The sequence below is a fragment of the Notolabrus celidotus genome, chromosome 4, assembly GCF_009762535.1.
Source record: "Notolabrus celidotus isolate fNotCel1 chromosome 4, fNotCel1.pri, whole genome shotgun sequence".
NCBI classification, from domain to species: Eukaryota; Metazoa; Chordata; class Actinopteri; order Labriformes; family Labridae; genus Notolabrus; species Notolabrus celidotus.
Genome location: NC_048275.1, coordinates 1,582,555 through 1,602,034, shown reverse-complemented (window position 1 = coordinate 1,602,034; position 19,480 = coordinate 1,582,555). Strand labels below are relative to the sequence as shown.

Here is a 19,480-nt window from a genome sequence, read left to right as displayed (position 1 = left end):
AATGTTAGTTTAACTGCCTTGGAAGTGTTCGCTGCAGCTGTAGAACCCAGGGTGCTATCAAAATGTTTCTCCTCCCAAACTCACCCCCATGATTTGCCAATTACACGCATCTGTGTTTGCAATGAGATTCCATTTTTGGGGGGGACATAAAAGGGCTGTTTTATAAGTGCACTGTAAAATGTGATATTCCAGAGTGAAACAATGTGCACGTAATGGCTGAATCATAAAGACTTGGCTGAGAGGAAGTGCATATGAGAGTTTGTGTTATTGTTCAGCGCCTGAGCGGCTGCCTTGTTTTCGCTCTGCTACTTCACATACAGTATAATAACACAGCCCCAGACCATATCACGCCAAATAGAAAATAACCCCTGATAATTCCTGGCTCTGTCGTGTCACCGTGCCAGCCCTGTCCTGGTCCAGTTTGGCCTTGTTTGATGGGCTCCTCCGCCAGAGCCAAGAACTGGCCTTTTATTCTCCTCCATCAGCCAGAGTTTGAATCAGTGCAGCCTGGAGCCCATTCAAAGCTTCCAATGACTGCTATTCTCTCATGGAATGGTGCTTTTGTCCCCGGACTGAGCTCTGGAGTCGCTCTCAAAGCCTCACATTCTTCCCTTCTCTCCCACATGAGTCATTTTTTTTTTTGTCATGCAGGTATAAAACAAAACAGCGTAAGAGCCATTGAGTTCTCCCACAGGCTCATGTAGCGCAGTCAGCTGAGAACCAACGGCCAAGATAGAATAATCACTGCTCGGATGGGTTAGGCTTGCCAAAAGTCATCTTTACTCGCAGCATCTCTCATATAAGTGTTCAAATTGACAGGATGCACCGCCCTCTGCGTCCTGATGGTGTTTGGGGATAACGATGTGCCCGCCCACGTTGATAAATCACCCTTTATTTTGTTTTTCTCACAGATAACAATCCACCGACTACAAAGCCTGAGGAGGAGAGCGAAGAGAGCAGCAGAGGTAGGCCTGTGTGTGACTGTGAGAAGGTGCATTTCAACCAAGAGTTCCCCCTGAACTAAAAGGTTCCTGTGCCCACATTGTTGTCTGCGTTTCGACCGTGGGCTGAAGTCCCGGGTAGATTGTGTAAATGAGGCCAGTGACGTATGGAGGAAATAAAAGTAAAGGCACTACACCACCAGACCAGTAGAGGGCAGTAACACAAAGAGGAATGCCATTCATCACAGATGACACCATAGAAGCAGACGGACAGGCAGGTATCATTCTGAGCAACACAACAGTTAGCCTGTTAGCATGAAGAGACTCAGCTGGTCTGTTTTAGATGGTGCTATATTTCATCACAGATGGATTCACTGAATCAACACGTGAGGGGAGATAAGCGCGAGTAGCAAAGACGTTTCAACACGGCTTTAAAATCCTTTTGAAAAAAAAATTGAAAAAAAAAATTGAAAAAAAAATGGACAAAAAATAAATATATATAATTTGTCAATTTCTTTTCAAATTCTTTTTTTTTTTTTTTTTTAATTTTTTTTTTTTTTAATTTTTTGGGGGGGAAAAAAACATTTTGAAAAAAAAATGAAAAAAAAATTTGACAAAAAAAAATTTGACAAAAAAAATTTGACAAAAAAAATTTCACCAAAAAAAAAGTTGACAAAAAAAAAGTTGACAAAAAAAAAGTTGACAAAAAAAAAGTTGACAAAAAAGTTGACCCAGAGCCTGTTGTAAAAATGAATTTTCCTCAAATTTGAAATTGTGCTCCAAAAGCAGAAAAATATGAAAAAAAGTGAAAGTGTTGTGCCTGTGGTTATAAACATGTAAAAAGCAAAGAATGAATCAACACGTGAGAGGAGATAAGCGCGAGTAGCAAAGACGTTTCAACGCGGCTTTAAAATCCTTTTGAACTCAAAAAGCCGTGACAGAGATCGACCGGTGTTTTGGTTTAAACGGCGACCCTGTTAACTGGAGACTCTCAGCCGGATGCATCCCTCATAAACGTCTTTAGACCATCATTAAATATCTGATGAGGATATTTTGAAATCTTAATAAAAACTAAACTAGTTTGCATTCCCAGGAACTCCCTCTGTGTTTCAACAGCTGTGTAAACTCCACAAACACTGACACGTTCAGCTGAAGGTCTCCAGTTTACAGGGTCACATTTAAAACCGGAACACCGGGAGGAGAGACGCATTCACGGTGGGCTGAGAGAAGACTACTGTTACAAGCTGCTAAATCAAGAGAATCACAGCTTCTTCTTTTGAAAAGTACACACACATACAAAAAAGATAGAACAAATAAAAACTAATGACAGAAAGAGAAATCAAGAGAATCACAGATGGAAAAAACAATGACTGTGAATGGTTTTTGGAAAAATTTGAAAAAACTATTTTGAAAAAAATAAATTTGAAAAAAAAAATTTTGAAAAAAAAAATTTTGAAAAAAAAAAATGAAAATAAATTTGACAAAAAAATTTACAATTTTTTTTTTTTTTAATAAAAAAAGAAAGAAAATTTGACATTTTTCTTTATTTTTTTACAAAAAAGTTGACCCTATTGAAAAAAAAATTTCCTTAAACTTGTAATTGTTCAGAAAAACACGAAAAAAAAGTGAAAATGTTGTGCCTGTGGTTAAAAACATGGAAAAAGCAATGAATGAATCAACACAGACATTGACACATTCAGCTGAAGGTCTCCAGTTTACAGGGTCACTTTTAAAACCGGAACACCGGGAGGAGAGACGCATTCACGGTGGGCTGAGAGAAGACTACTGTTACAAGCTGCTAAATCAAGAGAATCACAGCTTCTTCTTTTGAAAAGTACACACACATACAAAAAAGATAGAACAAATAAAAACTAATGAAAGAAAGAGAAATCAAGAGAATCACAGATGTGTGTGATGTTATTGTGGACGGAGGGAGGAATAAAAACAATGAGGTTAATCTACCAATCAGACACGTTCAGCATTGCAAGCCCCGCCCCCCGAAAGTCCCAGGACCTTTGAAAAGTACTACCCACTAAGTGTGTGTGTGTGTGTGTGTGTTTGTGTGTGTGTGTCCATGCATATAGTGTATTCTAATGTGATTAATGACGGCTGCATGCTTTGTTGTGGTGCAGGAGACGTCCTACATTGATATGTGTTTACACAGGAATTTGTTTGGTGTGTGTGTAAAGTAATGGAGTGTGTTGGTGGTCAGTAATCTCCTGCTCTCTGGTGCCAAGTCCGTCTTTGGGGAAATGAATACAAGATGAAGCTTGGTCTTTTTTAAAAGAATGTTTTCTTTGAGGCAAACTTGTTTAAGAAGCCATTATCTGGCTATTCTGCAGCTTCAGCCCCTTTGGATGTGTAATATTGAAACAGTTATAGGCTCCTCCGATACGATGGACCAGAGATAATTAGATTCTTTCACTGGAGGGTGTTAGTAGGCAATTAAAATCGTACACCATCCATTTGTCTTCAAGCCTTAAGGTTGCAGGGAATTTTTTGAAGATAGCAGGATGGTTGTTTTCTTCAGGGAAATGGTTCCTCTCTGTGAACGTGAGCGGCTGGGTGAGATAGCACCGACACTTCAAGGACGTCAATATAATGATACCTTTATTTATAAAGCACCTTTAAAAACAACGTTTACAAAGTGCTTTGACAAACAAAGAGTGGTTCAAATAACAGAATAAACATTTAGATAGTGAGGAGGAATTTTAATAATGCAAAACAAAATACAACACAAGGGGTTAAAAAGAATAAATTAAACAGAATGAAGTGGTGAGACAATAGACCAGTGAATCATTGTTCAGAGGTTTTCAAAGATAAATAAATTAAATTTAAAATGCAATAAAATAAATGAATAAATACAAATGGATAAGTAAGTAAGTAAATAAATACAAATAAATAAATAAATAAATAAATACAAATGGATAAGTAAGTTAGTAAATAAATAAATACATAAATAAATACAAATAAATAAATACAAATTGATAAATAAATAAATATAAACAAATAAATAAATAAATAAAAATGGATTAGTAAATAAAAGCATTAAAAGGACAATAAAGGAGGTTTTCAGAATAAGAGGATCACATCTGGAAAATTAGAAAAAGTGAAAAGGATAAATTAGGAACATTAAAATAATAAATTAAGAATTATAATAATAATAAATTCAACAATAAATAATCAAATAAAATTTAAGACAATTCATGAGTTGAATAAAAACTAATAATAATAATAAAATAGAAGGAAAAGCAGTTAGAAAGATAAATTCTCATAAAAGCAAGTCTGTAGAAATATATTCTGTGCTCAAACAAAAGCACATTATGTCAATTCTACCCGTCTATTCAACATACCTTTTCTTATAATCCACAGCAGTAATTCAATATGATTCACAAATTCAATCACCAGCATTAGGAGGGCATAAGTATTTTGTAATAATCTTTATAAATCCTAATTTATCAGACCCGGCAGCTTAATAGTAACTAATCCATTCACAAAAGGCCTTGGCACAGCTTTCCAGCATGGGAACACTCAGTCCTTGAGACAACCTCTCTCGCAGGAAGGGAAAGAAATGATTTTGTGCCGCCTGCACTGTAAAGGTTAGGTCTGGTTCGATGCAGCACATAGGAAGGATTAATCAGAAGAAACGCTCAGATGTCACGATAGCACAGAGCGGAGGAAATGCAAGACCGTCAGCTCGGTGAGACTGACGTTAGAAGAGTCAAATCCCTGCTCGGTGAGATCTTCCTTCAACAACAGCACGCTGCATCCCAGCCTCCTGTCCAAACAGCCAGTAAAGCAGGTCACCTATTTGCTGTAGTCAATAAGTGGAGCACTTTTTGGAATAAATTACCCTCAGCTGCTGCAGAGTTGTCGGAGTGTGTCTGTCAATATGCTCCCAGTGTGATCCATCACATCCATCACTCTCCTCGGGGGGATTCGCCCTCCCTCCGTCTGAGGGTCAGGCATGAGGGGCTTTTAGCTACAGCCCTGATGAAGAGAAAACATTAAGGCTTCCTTCACTGTTTTCTGATGATAAATACTCTGCTTAGTGGAGCGAGGGTAATTATTGGACTCCCACAAGCTGCTACTTTTACATTTGTTTCGCTACAGCAAAATGCTGCTTTAGCCCGGGTGGACTGAAGGTAGAAGAGACACCAAAACAAACAGAACACCTCTCTGCATAAAGAGCATTTAACATTTAGTGCAAAAAAACATCTTCTTTAAAAACATCCAACAACAAAAAACACAGCTACCTTCTTCTGCTTCTTAAAGCTAGGGTTGGTAGTCACAGAAAACTAGCATGAATTTGAATGTAGCATTTCCTCAGGACTCCATCTAACCCCGGAGCTCCTCCAAAACCACGCCCTCGCTCACATGCACATTGCAATACATCAACTCATGTCTCACTCAGCAGTAAGAAAACACCAAAACATTCTCATAGTGAAAGTTAAAAACACAAACAAACATGGCTGCTGTTAGCACTCACAACTGTCATGCTAGCATTATCCAGTTGTCCTGGTGTCACGATATCAGGAGAAAAGTTATAACACATATATAATACTGTAACAGCTCTACTGTTTGTTAAACGTGCTCAGTGTAGATGCTCTTAATTCCTACAGTGTTGACAGTCAGTGAAGGCATCAGGAGAGGTGTAGAGTGTGTGAGCGGGAGAGAGGAGAGACAAGAGGAGAAGTTCTTCATTCATTCAAACTTTGATTGTTGCTTTGTTGGTTGGGGTTGACGCTACAGTACATCTACATTTCTGTAGGACTTACTAAATGTCATTAATGCTTCTGCTTGTCAGAGCCCCCGTGGTGAGAGCTTTTTAGACTCTGATCCGGACTACAGTCCTGAGCAAAGCACCTCATGGGGTCAGAGGGGACAGGCCTGAGGTGGAGCGAGAGGGGCAGGAAGTAGAGTCAGGGGAAGCAGAGGCAGGAGACGGGGAGTGAACGCTTTGCAGGAGGCGGGCAGAACGGCAGGACAGGATCTGATTGGTTTGATGATTTGGCTCCTGAAGGCAGTGATTGGTTGGTGTTTCCCCAGGTTTACTCCGGCTGTAGATAGCAGCTTTTTTTTACCTCTTAAGTTATTTTTGGGGCCTTTTTTTGACTTCATTGACAGGACAGCTGAGGAGAGACAGGGAACATGGGGAGTAGAGACTGGGGGGACGACATGCAGCACATGGTCGACCGGCTAGGAGTCGAACCGGCGATCTCTGCAACGAGGACTAGGTGCTTAGATGGCTAGCCCACATTATGTATTGATCGCCATCAGGACATAAAGATCCTTTTAACCAGTATAACAAGAAGTGGATCTAAATCTGACGACCAACCCCAGCTTTAAATCTTAAAACACCTTTTATATTTACTTCTTGCTGCAACATTTGAAGCCTCTCTGTCTCCTGCATGTCCTACTTCTGTAAACCTTTTTAATGTTAAAGTGCAACACAACTTTAATTCTAATCACATTTATTTAAAGACCAACACAACAGGGGAGTTGTTTGGATTTGATGAGCAGTGATTCTTCAAAAGAAGCCACCACAGGATCCCTCATCAAGTACAAATAACCCTGAAGTGTGTTTGCAAAAAAAAGGTCACAGATTAACCGTGCGTGTGTGTGTAAGTGTGTGTGTGTGTGTGTGTGTGTGTTTATGTGTGTGTGTTATGAGCGATGCTGTGATGTAATCCACATGAAACAGAAGCACAGCATGAGGATGCTGTGAGCGAAAGACAGAAAAAGAGACAGAGCGGTGGAAAAAAGGAGGGGCGGGTGAGACTCAGAGGCGAAGGCGAAGGCTGGCACAGAGGTCCAGGGTGGAGTGCAGCCTCTGTGGAGAACACCTGACTTGGCAATCGTCCCCTCAGTGTCTATTATTTGATATCAGATTGGTATTAGTGAGATTAGTGGATGTCAGAGCACAGGAACATCCAGCCAGGAATCAATGCTTGGCTCGCCTTCTCGAGCATTCTGGGAAAAACCCTCAGAAAGAGGGCGCAGGGCGGACGGACGGACATGCAGATTAATAACACCATGTGTGGACGGACAGTAAGCCTCTCCACGGGACGCCCCTCTTCTGCATGATGGCACCCCGTCAAGCATTGCTCTCAAGCACACACACACCCTCTCCTTGCACATGTGAAGTCTTTGAATGATTGGTCATCTCGGGGCCCTTTTTCTTTTACACATGTCTCATGAATTTTTCAATCCCCCTCTTTTTTCTCTCTTTCATCTTCTGTGTCTTTTGCTCCAGTTGGCTTTAATGGAGACGTGTTTGGTGGAGGATATAGAGCATATCTCGGGTTAACTTGTCCACACTTATTCCTGACCACAGGTCCTCTGAAATATCTCTCCACTTCATGTTTACTTCAGGGTCATGCATGTAGGACAGGGCAGTCAGGGTTGCATTTCAGCATCTAAATTGTTTATGTCCTTGAGATACTGTACCCCTCTTGAATCTGGCGCTGACATAAATAAATCATTTAAGTGTGTGTGAACACCGCAGCGATGCCCCTCATTCAACACGAGTGCAGACGAGTGTCTGAAATTGCCTTTTAGTCGCTGTTTTTCTGAGAGTGGAATCCATGGGAATATTGACACTAAAAGTCTTTCTGTGTGAAGTATGACAGCGCCTGATTCACAGTGAAGACAGTTTAGTACAGTGAGAGGCAGGCGGGAAAGCTGTAACAATGCTGCCACCTGCTGTTTGGAGGACGAGTGGTGGAGGTCTGACTTTGTGCAGCAGCAGTGCTTTAATTGCTCTTCAATCAATCAATCAATCAATCAATCAATCAATCAATCTTTATTTATTTATAAAGCACCTTTCATACAAATCAAATGCAACCCAAAGAGCTTTACAGAGACTGGAAACAAGAAAGAAGCAGACATAAAATAATGGCAAGACATATTACAGTATCTTCTTTTAAATCCCAGCTGAAAACATATTCAGGCCTTCTTGTAATATTGTTTAATCTATGATGCAACATTTATTTTTAATCTACTTTTATTCACTCATTGTTTTATTTGTTTTACTGATTTTAATTGTTTTATTCTTTTAATTGCTTTTAGTAGTTTCTTGTTTACTCTTTTCTCAGCTGTTCCTCTAATATTGTCTTGCCAGCCCATACCCCCATATACACCCCTCCCCCATGCTTTCTCTCTTTACTGTGGGATTTTATGATGTAAAGCACTTTGTAACGTCTGTTTTGATAAGTGCTTTATAAATAAACTTAACAATTATTATTATTATTATTTTATTAAATACAAAAATGGATTTTAAAATAGAGACTAATGCACATCGACAGCAGTAAATATGTTTAATTAAAATAAGTTAAAACCTCAAATTAATATTAAGAATATAAATAGTTAAAATAAATAATTTTAAAGGGTAAGGATAAGAGTTGAAAATAAAATTGAGGCTAAAAATATCAATAAAAATGAGTGGATAAAATAAATAATTGAATGAATAAATGAATAAAAATAAAATAAGATAAAAAGTTCAAATTAATAAAATAATACAGCAACATTAAAATCAATATAACAGGAAAATTGTTAAACCCTACATAAAAGCCAGACTGAATAAATATGTTTTTAGTTTGAAAGTCTGAATATCTCAATCAGATCCTCCTGCAGGCTCTTCCATCGTCTCAGAGCATCATGGCTGAAAGCAGCGTGTTTCCAAACTCTTGACTTGTAGTGTATAGAGATGAAATTAACAAAAATGACATGCTCAACTGGTCCAAAGCAGTATTTTAGCTTCAAATTAGAATAAGTTATCTATATCAAAATGATCTTCACATTGGATGCATGATTAAAATAAATAATGTTCCCTCTGAGCTGAAGAAGAGCCTCCACAGGCTGAGCACTGAATGTTTCTGTTCTCCTCTGAGGAACAGCTAACAGAGAGGAGGAGGAGGATCTGAGAGGCCTTCCTGGTTCAGACACTAAAAGCTGATATGTAGTCTGATGCGAGGCCGTGCAGCACCTTGAAAGAATTTTAAAACAACATGAAAAGAAACAAGGAGCCAATGTAAAGACTTTAAAACAGGTGTAATGTGAGCTCTCCTTCTGGTCTTTGTTAAAACTCTTGCTGCTGTTTATTGTGTTCTTTGGGAGACCAGAGGAGAGCGTTACAGTAGTCTATCCTGCTGGTATTAAAAGCATGTGTTAGTCTGTCTGTGTGGCTCAGAGAGAGAAACAGCCTCACTCTAGAAATCTTCTTTAAATGATAAAAAGCTGTTTTGGTGATTAAACTAACGTGTGGTTTTAAAATCTTAACTTGCAGCCTTTATAAATCCAGTCTGCCCTCAGAGGAACATGTTGTTGTCTGGTTTGTGTGTTTTACTCCTGCAGCCGTCCTTTAGCATCCTTTACCACAAATTGAATACTGCTCCATTCAATAAAGCCAAACACGAGTGATCAAATAACAGGGAGGAAATTACATCCAGCCCTTTGTCGTGTCTGATGTATTGTTGTTTGGGATCACTTCAGACAGATACAGCAGTCATGCAGAATTCTGAAATGCAGAATTAAGGTTTAGGATGACCTCATGGCCGGAGAAGCATTCATCCTAACCTGCTGCTCCCGATGAAGTATTCCCTGCAGCCCCTCCATCTGTGGCTCCATCTCAAAATGCCAGTCATGATTAATAGAAAGGATTGCCATCTTCTGCGTGTCAGCAGCGCTCTGCGTGACAGACAGGGGCACTTGAGACAAACACGCTGCACTGGTAGAACTGGCCTTCTCCCCGTTTAATAGAGGATGGCATTTTTATTGTTGTGGGTGCAGGGCAAAATTGCATAGATATGAAAAAATGGCTTCTCTCTACAGCTTGTTAAAAAAGCAATTACAGAAGCTGCACAATAGCCATTGTGAAGCACGCTCTCTCATTGGTGTCATGGCTTTCATTTACTCAATTTGTCCCAAATGTCATTGGTTTATAGCGTGTGTCTGTGTGTGCAGAGGGGTGTGTGAGAGCAAGACAATGGGGTAAGGAGGGTGGGGGTAATAGATGTAATGCAGGGATTAAAGGTGTTTTTGTGTCCCTGCTAAAATCCACCTCACACGTGTAATAAAGGAGCCGGTGTGGAGGTAAGTAGTCGGGCTGATGAGGTTGTTTAATTTAATAAGACCAGAAACAGGAAGACCGTGTGTTTAGAGAGGAGACTGCACTCAGTGACTAGTTCTCTTTTTGAAAATGCAAAACAAATAATATACGTTACAATGGAATACCACACGATACGATGCAATAAGATACGCTTTCATATGATACAATGAGAAAAGATGAGATAGAGTATTATACAATAAGATGGGATATGATACAATACAAAATTATACCATATAATGAGACACAGCACAACTCCACACTCACAACACGACAGGATATGATTAGATAAGATACAATAGAACACATTACTATACAATGTGAAAGGATAGGATATGATACAAAACAAAATTAGATGATTTAATGAGACACAACCAATGTGAAAAGTGCTAAAAACTGCAGTTCATGGAGGATCCACTTGAGGCAGGCTCCAGAAGTGCCAGAAACCACACACACACAAGTTCAAAAAAGACAATCTTTACAGCAGAAATAAACATAAACAACAAACTGAACACGGATTTGGTGGAAGTCCTGGGTTAGGATGAAACTCATTGGCTCAATGTTTGATGGTAGTCTGTAGTATGACTGTTCTGGTGGATCTGGTCTGCAGGATGCTGGGTCAGGCGTCACTGGATAGAGAAACTGCTTCTTTAGCATTATGATTTAAAAAATTAAGAAGTGGTTTATATGGAATTTAATCATTTTCCCAGACATGAACAGTTACCTGTGGGACGTTTATCCACTCTGTCATTATTTATGTATTCCACCTACTTCACTGTAAATGCAACGGACCGTTAAACATCTGATACAACTCCAACACAGCAGGGGGCGCTAATGCACCTAAAAAATGAGACCCCCGCCTTATATACGGACAGAAGAAGGAGAGGGTTGCAACCAAGCGGTAACCTCCAGTCTAAAAATATGAGTCCAATGCATAAAGTGCTAAAAGCTGCAGTTCATTGAGGATCCACTTGAGGCTGGCTCCAGAAGTACCAGAAACCACATACACACAAGTTCAAAAAAGACGATCTTTAAAGCAGAAATAAACATAAACACCAAACCGGACACGGATTTGGTGGAAGTCCTGGGTTAGGATGAAACTCATTGGCTCAATGTTTGTAGGTAGTCTGTAGTGTGACTGATCTGGTGGATCTGGTCTGCAGGATGCTGGGTCAGGCGTCACTGGATAGAGAAACTGCTTCTTTAGAATTATGATTTAAAAAATTAAGAAGTGGTTTATATGGAATTTAATCATTTTCACAGGCATGAACAGTTACCTGTGGGACGTTTATCCACTCTGTTATTATTTATTTATTCCACCTACTTCACTGTAAATGCAACGAACCGTTAAACATCTGATACAACTCCAACACAGCAGGGGGCGCTAATGCACCTAAAAACTGAGAGCCCACGTCATATACGGACAGAAGAAGGAGAGGGTTGCAACCAAGCGGTAACCTCCAGTCTAAAAATATGAGTCCAATGCATAAAGTGCTAAAAGCTGCAATTCACTGAGGATCCACTTGAGGCTGGATCCAGAAGTACCGGAAACCACATACACACCGATTCAAAGAGACGATCTTTACAGCAGAAATAAACATAAACATCAAACCGGACACGCATCTGGTGGAAGTCCTGGGTTAGGATGAAACTCATTGCCTGTTTTCAAAAGCTCCTGCTTCTTACTACCTATGAATGTTTGAAGGTAGTCTGTAGTATGACTGATCTGGTGGATCTGGTCTGCAGGATGCTGGGTCAGGCGTCACTGGATAGAGAAACTGCTTCTTTAGCATTATGATTTAAAAAATTAAGAAGTGGTTTGTATTTAATTTAATGATTTTCACAGACATGAACAGTTACCTGTGGGATGTTTATCCACTCTGTCATTATTTATTTATTCCACCTAATTCACTGTAAATGCAACGGACCGTTAAACATCTGATACAACTCCAACACAGCAGGGGGCGCTGATGCACCTAAAAACTGAGAGCCCCCCCCCCACACACACACACACACACACATCATATACGGACAGAAGAAGGAGAGGGTTGCAACCAAGCAGCAACCTCCGGTCTAAAAATATGAGTCCAACACTTAAAGTGCTAAAAACTGCAGTTCATGGAGGATCCACTTGAGGCTGGATCCAGAAGTACCAGAAACCACATACACACCAATTCAAAGAACCTGAAGTCTTCCATAATGAGAGGCACAGCTGATTTGATTGACAGGCAGGAACACTGTAGCTGTTGGTAGTGGCGCCGTATAGAGGGGGAAAGTTAGGATGATTCTAAGGGCCCATGACTGACTGGGGGCCCGAAAATAATAATTAAAAAAAAAACATAATCATAATTGTGATGGAATTCAGCAACAAACTGGACACTGGACACAGAAGACTCAGGAGACTCGGACGGCTTACGTTGAAATAGTTTATGTAGAACTTGGCCAAGGAGAAATAACATAACAGTACACAGGCAGGAGAGTGCAGTGCAATGCCAAGTCAGTTCTGACAGACAAAACCCTTGGCATGGTATTTATTCCCTCTGAAGACGACACTAAAGTTAGATAACCATGTTTGGACAATAGGAACACAACAAGTGGGAAGAAGACCTGTGCTCTAGTTCTGGAGACAGTAAGTCGGCCATAACACACAGATAAAGACAGGAGCAGGGGGAGAGACCTTGACTACTACCCTGACACGATCTCGCCCGTCACAGATGACATAGGAAACAAGTTACTCTAAACATGACATTTAGACTGAAATAATACAATAGTTAAACATTCTTACATACATATATATAAGACTATGAAAATTCCACGACAATAATTAATATTTTATTCAGAATAAGGTCATTAAAAAAAAAAAATCCCATTGTCTTCATAAAATGTATATCAGAGATTTCTACTTTATTTGGGCAAACTCATATTAACTCCCCCACCTCTATATCGGCATGAAATGGTCCAGCCCTCCCTCTCTCTCTGTATCATTACATGAGCCTATAAAACCAAAGCTATAGCTAAGCTAATATTTGACTCCAAGAGGCAAGACAGCTGAAAAGGTAGAGTTATGTATGTAAAGCTTTGTCTGGGTCGATTGGATCCTGGAGATGTGGTTACAGCAGTTGCACAGGGTTCTTTTGGCCTTTTGGTGATGGGGCCCAATGTGATATTTTTTCATGGGGCCGGAAATCCCTGGCGGCAACCCTGGCTCTTGGCGAGGAGAGTTAAAACTCCGCCTCTTTACGCCACAATCGCTCGACAGTAGTTACGTTGAGCTCACTATTTCCAATATGGCCGCCGCCGATTGGCCTCAAAACAGTGCTTCAGAAACAGATGGGTGACATCACGGATACTACGTCCATATTTTATACACTCTATGGTTACAAAGATGTATTATTAATGCAATGTTAACTTGATAACTGAAGCTGTCTACAACAAAAGCTCACAAAGCCAACACACTAGCTGTTTCATTTAAACCCTAACAAGATGTTTTTAATGTTATTAACGAGTTCAGCTGCAGAAGTTTCATCCTGCTGCATCAAAGCACATGGTGAAAGAGAGTGTAGTGAAACAGAAGCCAGACAGAAAGTTTCCATTATTAAAGTGGGATGGCAGTTGTCAGAAGATGAATCCTTTGCCTTGAGATGAACACTTGTGTGATCATTAGTATGACTGCTGGCTTTGTTTTGGGAAATGAATGACTGGTGTTATTCCCACTCATGCATGTGTTTGCCTGATGATTGCTTTCCCTCCCCTTTCAGGTAAAGAGGAGGCAGGTGATGAGGAAGAGGATGACAATGGTAATGTAGCTCTACGGACCATTAACACATGTTCCCGGCCCCTCGGCTCTACCACCGCCTCTTTATGTCATTTGTCATCAAAAATTGAATTTCCTACTCGCTCCAGTTCAGTCTTTCCATCCTGTGTGCCGCCGCTCTGGAAAAAAAAAGAATAAGTTCTCTTATCACAGACACTTGGAACAAAGAAATCCCTCAATTATGCATGGCTTTAGAAGTGACATCCTTTCTCCCTTCTTTTTTTGTCACTTAATTTATGCATGTCTTTGTGGTTCCATTGCTCTCATACTGCAGTACAAAGACAAAGCCACACAAAGCAACGGCATGAAAAGGCTGTTTGGGGTGATATCGAAAACCAAGTCAATTCACCACCGGGCGCAAACTCCAATGTTTCCCTCTCTTTTCTATTCTCCTTCTGTTTCTAGATGCTGCAGGAAACGAAGACGTGGAGATGGAGAGTCAAAACCTAGGTATGTTGGAGTTTCAAGTCGAGGCTGCGGCGTGGATTGAAGCGTGATTGTGTGTTATTGTCAGCGTGCAGATACTCAGGGAGAAAGAAGGGGGCACACATTGATCTGACTCTTATCTCTACAGGAGAGTGGAATAGTGCGAGCTGACCTGTGTGTAGCTCATTTCTCTGCTTTTCTCTCCATCCCAGAGTTTGATTAAAAACCCAACCTGATCAGTCCTGTTAGCTGCAGAGAAATTACTACTTCACACAAAGCTCTAATTCTCATCTGTACAGGCGGGGTGAACAAACCCTGAGACGCTGATGTGTTTTGTTGTCAGCAAGAGCTTTAAGTGAATTGTGAGTGTGTGAGTGTGTGAGTGTGTGAGTGTGAGAGTGTGAGAGTGTGAATGTGTGTGTGCTGCAAAAAGGGGGCAACCATTAACTTTGAGCTACCACAATTTCTTCCTCCAAATATGTTCTGTGCTGCTCTATAATTAAGGCTGCATTTGCATACTGGCAGCACGGAGCACCTCGCCTCTCTTCTGTTCTTGTTTTATTTAAATCCCATCCCATTGACTGAGATTTGACAGATAGAGCCTCTCTGAGCATGAATAGTGTACAGATTCCATGTAAGAGTTATAGAAAATGCATCCCTGGGAGGCGATCCAAGACCGGTGGTGTGTAGTTACTCTCTCACGTGATGGAGGAAGCGAGGAAGAGCGAGGATATACAGTTTAAAACAACACCTGCAGGCGAATTCAGCAGCAGTTGCATCATCCCTGTTTGTGTGTGTGTGTGTGTGTGTGTGTGTGTGTGTGTGAAATGTGAAAACTGGAAACTGCAAATCAATGTGTTGTTCAATTATGTGATCTTTGTATCTTTGTAAGTATAACCTTTGTCCACAGACCTTTATGAGCGCTCTTATTTATTGCAAGCACTCCTCCAGATTTGCTTGGCGTGATATTTTTACCCACAAATTAAGATTCACTTTATCACAAATATAATTATGCAAGCACAAGAACTTTCCCTTGCAATTTGTGTTGTAATGAAACAGAAGGTATTTGCTCTCCTAATGAAAAGGATAAGCACTCATTGAAGAAATCCATCCCATGATTCAGCTCTGTCCCCAATATTTAAGCTCTACTGATAAGTTACACAACCTCCCACTTGGTCCCTAACGTCCCCAAACACCCAGGCATGAAGACAGATGAGGATAGATGGGCAGCACATCACTGGGGTAATCAAGTGGGCACTTCCCTACACCCTGTCAATGCCAGCCTTCACCGCCCAACACCAAGAAGCAGAACCTCCTTATATTAGCGTCTCTGCCAAATGGCAATTACAACCCAAACAGCATCATTACCCTCTGCAGCAGGGGTTCCCAAAGTGTGAGTCTGGACCATAGACTGTATATATAATGGACACCTTTTCCCATTGTACGCTTTTGAAGCCAAAATATCTCGTTCCAGAACGCTGCCATCTTGTACATGTTCTGCAGCCCGAGTCTGCACAGTAGGGAAACAAGCTCTGCCCTACAGGAGCGCCCTGAAGTCCTACTGAGTTTGTCTTTACGGCAGCTGTCAATCAAAGTAAACAGGAAGTAAAACCCAGTTTTTTTACCTCTAATAACTAATGAAGAAGAAACTGTTCAGAAAAAAGAGAAGGCAGGCAGAGCAGTTTAAATAGAACGCACATTTTGACAATCAGGATGCGTAGAGGATAATCAGCTGAGCTGTTATAAGCTTGTGTTTGAATCAGCTGATGTTCTGTTGGCTGAGCTTGACTTTGTGGCCTTCCTGAACTGACACTATGCTCAATATTTGAACAGAGCAACCTGCAGAGGTAGAAAGGTTTCTGAGAGACTCATGTCAGCAGTAATGATAAATGAACTTCACAGGATGAAATGTAGAAGTTCCTCCTGTCTTTCTCTAAACTTACTTCCTTTATTTATATCTGTGTGGCTGCAGTTGATATGACAGGAAGCCCAGATCCCAGTCAAGAGAAGGAAAGCGATGAGACCGAAAACCAAGAGAAAGAAGAAGACGATGCAGCGGCTGACAACGACAAAGCCGGAGAGAAAGAACCCGACAATGCAAAAGAGAAAGGTGAAGATGAAGACAAAGGTTTGTACACAGCGGTGCTTTTGTTTGTTTATACACTTTCACATAAAAGACGACGACAGGCACGAGGCTGTCAGTCAAATCATAACACCAAATTGAAAAAGCTCCAGGTGATCGTCTGATTTGCTGATAGTAATTGTATATTATCACCGTGTGAAGCAAAATATCCACAGGGCACTGAGGCAGACGGATATGAACACGTCAGTTCAATGCTTGAAATGTGATGCCTCACATTATGACAGCGTTACAAATAATGGAAAAGTAGAGGTCCACGTTTTCTGTTTTAACAGTGGACTGAAATTACACGGCTGCAAGATCGAACACTAGAAAACACAATGCATGTTTTATTCTTCTGTCAGTGTTTGAAGAGATGCAAACTTATCTTCCAGCACACAACAAGCAGAGTTAAATTCTTGTTGTGCACAATGCAACAGATTGGACACAGAGTATTCGAACACAAGGGCGTCTAGGTCCCATTGCAACTCAACTTTTTGACTGTATAGAAAGAAGAAACATACTTTATTAATTCCAGGGGAGAAATTAAAATTTTCCACTCGTGTTACATTACTACTACTACATTACCATTGTCATGCTACACACAGTTTTTGATATATATACAATTTTATGCACAAACATGCAGTCAACATGCACTTAGGGAGAGATGTCAGAGTGAGGATGCTGCCATCAACCAGCGCACCCCGAGCAGTTGGGGGTTCGGCAGTGCCCAGGCACCTCTCAGCCACCAGTCCACTTGACAAACTTAATCCATGCTAGGACTTGAACCAGTGACCCTCCAGTTCCCAAGCTAAGTCCCTATGGACTGAGCTACTGCCGCCCCAAAACATATAAAGATAGCACACCTTCTCCTGTGGTACAAAAGTGAAGCCAGATCCCCTGTGATGGGCTCTGACATTTTGTGCATCAGGAGGCAGAGTCTGGGTTTTGACACCCTGACCCTTTTAGCTTACTGAAACATGCATTCAACTCAGAGTGATCGACAGTTTCCAGCATCTTGGTACCGTTTCAATCAATCAATCTTTATTTGTATCTCACCAAATCACAACAAACGTTATCTCAAGATGCTTTTACAAACAGAGCAGGTCTAGACCACTCTATGTCAAATTATGAACAGAGACCCAACACCAAGACAGGGTAAGACTCAGTCTGACCCCACCTTAATCCACCATGAGCATTGCACCTCACAGTATTTAGCTAGTTACAGTGGAGAGGAAAAACTTCCTTTAACAGGCAGAAACCTCCAGCAGGACCAGACTCATGTTAGACACACATCTGCTGAGACCGTGTTGGAGAGAGGGATAGAGGGAGATGAAGAGAGAGAGAGAGAGATGATAGTGGGGAGACGGATAGTAGTAGTTGTAGTTATCAGGCCCCTCTCCTTTGGAATCATCCCATTAAAGTTACTAACCATAGACCTTTCTGCAGTCCCTGAGCTCCCTTGTCTCGTAGGTTCCTCTAGATCTCTGCCGTAGATTCCTTTTTTGGGGTCTGTTATTCATCCTTTCTTTACTTCTTTCTTTTCTGTCATTCCATTCTTCTTTCTTTCTTTCTCTCTCTCTTAGTTCTCTCCATGTTTCTTCATCCTTTATTTCTCTTTTTCTTCTCCCGTCCTTTCCTTCCCCATTTATTCTCCTCTTTTTCTTTCTTCTGGTCTCCCTCTCTTCTCTCTTTTCTTAGACCTTTCTGGAGTCCCTGAGCTCCCTTGTCTCGTAGGTTCCTCTGGATCTCTGCTGCTGTGGACGTGGTCCGGACTCCAGCTGCTACAACTACTACTATCCGTCTCCCCACTATCATCTCTCTCCAGCAGGACCAGACTCATGTTAGACACACATCTGCTGAGACCGAGTTGGGTCTGGAGAGAGGGATAGAGGAGAATAAGAGAGAGAGGTGATAGTGATGGAGTCCAGGATGTCCGTATCAGCTGGAGTCTGGAATGTCTACGGCAGCTCAGAGGAACCTACGAGACAAGGGAGCTCAAGCACTCCAGAAAGGTCTATGGTTAGTAACTTTAATGGGACAGGAAGAGTTCAAGTAAGCGATGAGGGGGTTGGGGGGAAGGGGATGGGATAGGATCCCAGTGTGTCAGTGCGCCAGTTCCCCCGGTAGTCTAGGCCTATAGCAGCATAACTAAGACCTGGTCCAAGCCTGATCCAGCTCTAACTATAAGCTTTGAGGAAGACGCTCATGTTTATGTAAAGTTCAGGGACTCTTGTGTCAGTGTTTCTTTCCTCTGCAAACTCATGAAGTTACATCTCTTTATTAAGCATCAGATAACAATTTAAACACTTGAAGATAAATCAGCATGAGGAGAACGAACTATAAAGACAGAAACCATGTTTGAGTTGAATGTACTTCTGGAGGAGGCCGGCTTAATGACCTGCCCTGCAGCCAGTCAGTAGAGGGAGCTCTAAGTCTTTTGGCTTCACTGTCTGGAAACTTTCAATCACATCAACACACTTTGGACACATGCACAATGTTGATCTAAACATAAGCTGACAGATCAAGCTTCTTTGTTTTAATGAATAGTCAGCTAAGACAGCTTTTTCATGTCAGTGTGTCTTAAACCTCACAGCTTTCACTTTCTTCTCCCAGCAGAGGAGCCGCCTGCTGAGAAGACAGTAGATGACAACACAGCGAAGAACACTGTGGAGATGGAAGGTAAGATCTGATTAGCTGTGATTTGATTTGATCTGATTGAGAGTCTCACTGGCTGACTTTCTACCAATGTGATTTTCTCCTCCATTCTGGTGGATTAGTGTTCCTTTGAATTGAATTAGCATCGTCAGTGTTGTTTTTGTTGTTTGCTGTTTGTCAAATGAGTTTCTTCCTGGCATCAATCTCCGTCTGTCTGAGTTCTACTGTATCACCGTGGATACAGTTCAGGAAGTGTGTGGCGTTGCAATAAGCTGAAGAAAGGAATACTTATGTAGGGAAGGCGTGATGGCTGTAGATTTCTGGTAAAGGATTTTGTTCTCTCTGGGTCATTTTGTTCTGTAAATGACCGCTTGATAGGTGTAAAAGTGTAAACTAGTGGAACAACATGTTCTCTC

General features: G+C 41.0%; 1 protein-coding gene across 1 annotated transcript in view; it reads left to right on the top strand.

The window, feature by feature from the left end:
• LOC117811796 (ADP-ribose glycohydrolase MACROD2-like) overlaps positions 1-19,480 on the top strand; it is a 195,655-nt gene that overhangs the window by 173,065 nt on the left and 3,110 nt on the right. The window contains exons 6-10 of the mRNA XM_034682269.1: positions 912-965; positions 13,806-13,844; positions 14,267-14,311; positions 16,260-16,415; positions 19,023-19,088. Coding sequence (XP_034538160.1) covers positions 912-965; positions 13,806-13,844; positions 14,267-14,311; positions 16,260-16,415; positions 19,023-19,088 — 360 coding nt within the window. The remainder of the gene's footprint in view (positions 1-911; positions 966-13,805; positions 13,845-14,266; positions 14,312-16,259; positions 16,416-19,022; positions 19,089-19,480) is intronic.